The sequence below is a fragment of the Ursus maritimus genome, unplaced genomic scaffold, assembly GCF_017311325.1.
Source record: "Ursus maritimus isolate PB19 unplaced genomic scaffold, ASM1731132v1 scaffold_2, whole genome shotgun sequence".
Lineage (NCBI taxonomy): Eukaryota > Metazoa > Chordata > Mammalia > Carnivora > Ursidae > Ursus > Ursus maritimus.
Genome location: NW_024424452.1, coordinates 41,075,276 through 41,077,629, shown reverse-complemented (window position 1 = coordinate 41,077,629; position 2,354 = coordinate 41,075,276). Strand labels below are relative to the sequence as shown.

General features: G+C 66.1%; 1 protein-coding gene across 1 annotated transcript in view; it reads left to right on the top strand.

Annotated features, from left to right (window-relative positions):
- Positions 1 to 725: 725 nt before the first annotated feature.
- MEX3A (mex-3 RNA binding family member A) overlaps positions 726 to 2,354 on the top strand; it is a 5,159-nt gene continuing 3,530 nt past the window's right edge. Inside the window, exon 1 of the mRNA XM_040634567.1 lies at positions 726 to 1,179. Coding sequence (XP_040490501.1) covers positions 726 to 1,179 — 454 coding nt within the window. The remainder of the gene's footprint in view (positions 1,180 to 2,354) is intronic.

Sequence of the window (2,354 nt, the reverse complement as noted above, 5' to 3'; positions counted from 1 at the left end):
CCCGTCTGGGGAGGGGGCGCTCCATTAGCCTTTTCCAACCCGCTCCGTTTCCGTTCCCCGCGCCCGCCCCTCGGAGAAATTAGGGACCTCGCCTTCCACCCCGCCCCCGCTTTGCCTCCGAGCGGGGCTAGAGACCGAAGGCACGTCCCCATCCTCCGCGGGGCTAGGAGCCCAAGCTCGCGCCCCCGAGGGCGGGAAACTACAACTCCCGGCATGCCCCGGGCGCCCCCGCGCCCCCCCGCAGTTCCATGCTGCTCCATCCAGTTCATTTAAAACAAAAGAGTTTGAGCGCTGGAAGGGGCTGGGCTCGACTGGGGGCCACTGGGCGCCGCTCCCGGACCGGGGCTCGGTGCGGGAGCCTGAGGGGGGCGTCTGGACGGCGGGGTCTAGAGCCGCCCGGGTCCGAGGCGGGAGGGGTGGGGGCAGAGATCCCGCAGCCCCCCGCCCCCCGTCACCCCCGGAGAGGAAAGGAGAGCTGCTTCCTCGGTTTTGCTTCTCTTTCCCCCCACCCCCACCCCGGGGGCTGGGGCGAGGGGAGTCGGGTTACAGGGTGTTTGGGGAGGGGGGCTTAGGGGGAGGGCCTATCTTTCTATCTCGCTTTCTTCCCCCCTCCCCAGTTCTTTGTTCCCCCCTCCCCACACGCCCCCCTCCTCTCCCCTCCCCTCCTCTCTCCTCTTTTCCCTTCCACCACCTCTCTCCCTCTCTCCCCCAGCTTTTGTTTCGCCATGCCTAGTCTAGTGGTATCTGGAATAATGGAAAGAAATGGGGGCTTTGGAGAACTAGGATGTTTCGGGGGAAGCGCTAAGGACCGAGGGCTGCTGGAAGACGAGCGCGCCCTTCAGCTGGCTCTCGATCAACTCTGCCTCCTGGGTTTGGGGGAGCCCCCCGCCCCCACGGCGGGCGAGGACGGGGGAGGTGGGGGGGGCGGCACCCCCGCGCAGCCGACCGCCCCCCCGCAGCCGGCCCCGCCGCCGCCGCCCGCGGCGCCCCCGGCCGCCCCGCCGGCGGCCCCCGCGGCGCAGACGCCCCAGCCCCCCACCGCCCCCAAAGGGGCCAGCGACGCCAAGCTCTGCGCTCTCTACAAAGAAGCCGAGCTGCGCCTGAAGGGCAGCAGCAACACCACCGAGTGTGTCCCCGTGCCCACCTCCGAGCACGTGGCCGAGATCGTGGGCAGGCAAGGTAAGCGGGCGCCGGGACCGCGGAGAGGGACTGGAGTGGGGGGCACCCCATCCCAGCACGGAAAGTTCATTTCCTCTCTCCTTGCCCGCCTCTGGCTCTGTCCCTTCCCCACAAAGGGGGACCCGCCCCCTACCCCGATTTCCAAGTGCCACAAAGTTCCCTACTACCCCCAGTCGGGACTGTTCTTCAGATAATTTCCTTCCCGAGGGCTCTGCTTTTAGACAAAGAAATATGCTCTCATAGAGAGAGGGAAAAGGGAGGGGATCGGTCTCCCAATCCTGGGAGGCTGTCCGGAGGTGATGTCCACTCCTAGCCAGAAAAACTGGCGGAACGTGCAAAGAGTTACTCAGAAGCCCCTGCTCTGGTATCTGCTAGTGGGTTGGGGAGGGGGCACCCCTGGGACCCCCTACAGCTGGAGTTGCAGACTTTGGGGGAGACCTGGCCCGGGAAGCCAGACTGAGTATCTGTCTCTTTGTTGGGCTGAGTGCTGGAATGGAAGGGGGTGTGGCTCATGGGAGGGTCCCAGCCCAGGGGAGAGGTGGGGAGGGGGCCTGCTGGGAGGAGGGAGTCCTGTGGTCACCCACACACCAAAGTTGAACGATCTGTGGGGTTTTGGAAAGGGTGCCTCCAACGAAGTGCCACGTCCTGGCGTGGACCTGTCCTCCTCCCTCTCAGGCTTTTGTTCTGGGCTGGCCACGGCCAGGGGCCAGAGGCCTGGAGAGGGGTCTCTGGTAGTGTGAGAGTAGGACAGGGCAGGAGGGGGCATGCTGGGGGGTGAGAAACCTTCACGTGGAGGTTTGGTTGGAGGGCGTGTGTCTGGGTGTGTTGTTGGGGTGGGGGGTGTAGAATTAATCCAGTGTAGTGTGTCTGATACCACACCCTCCTCCGCTCCAGCATCCCTGGGCGGGTGGGGGTGGGAGTGTTGGTGAGGGTCCAGATTGAGCAGACGGGATCTTGGGGACCCTTCCCTCTCCCGGTTTCCCAAAGGGGAGTGGGGGGGGCGGGATTTGGAAATTGCAAGGGGGCTGGGCTGGGGAGGTCTGGGGTGGGGGAGGAGCGGGGGAGGAGCTGTCCCACAGTGGGGAACAATGGAGGAGCGGCATTCCGGCTGGGAGTGAGGGAGGAGGCCGGCTGCTGGCGGGGGAAGAGGGGAGGCGAGCCCCGGGGGGGGGGGG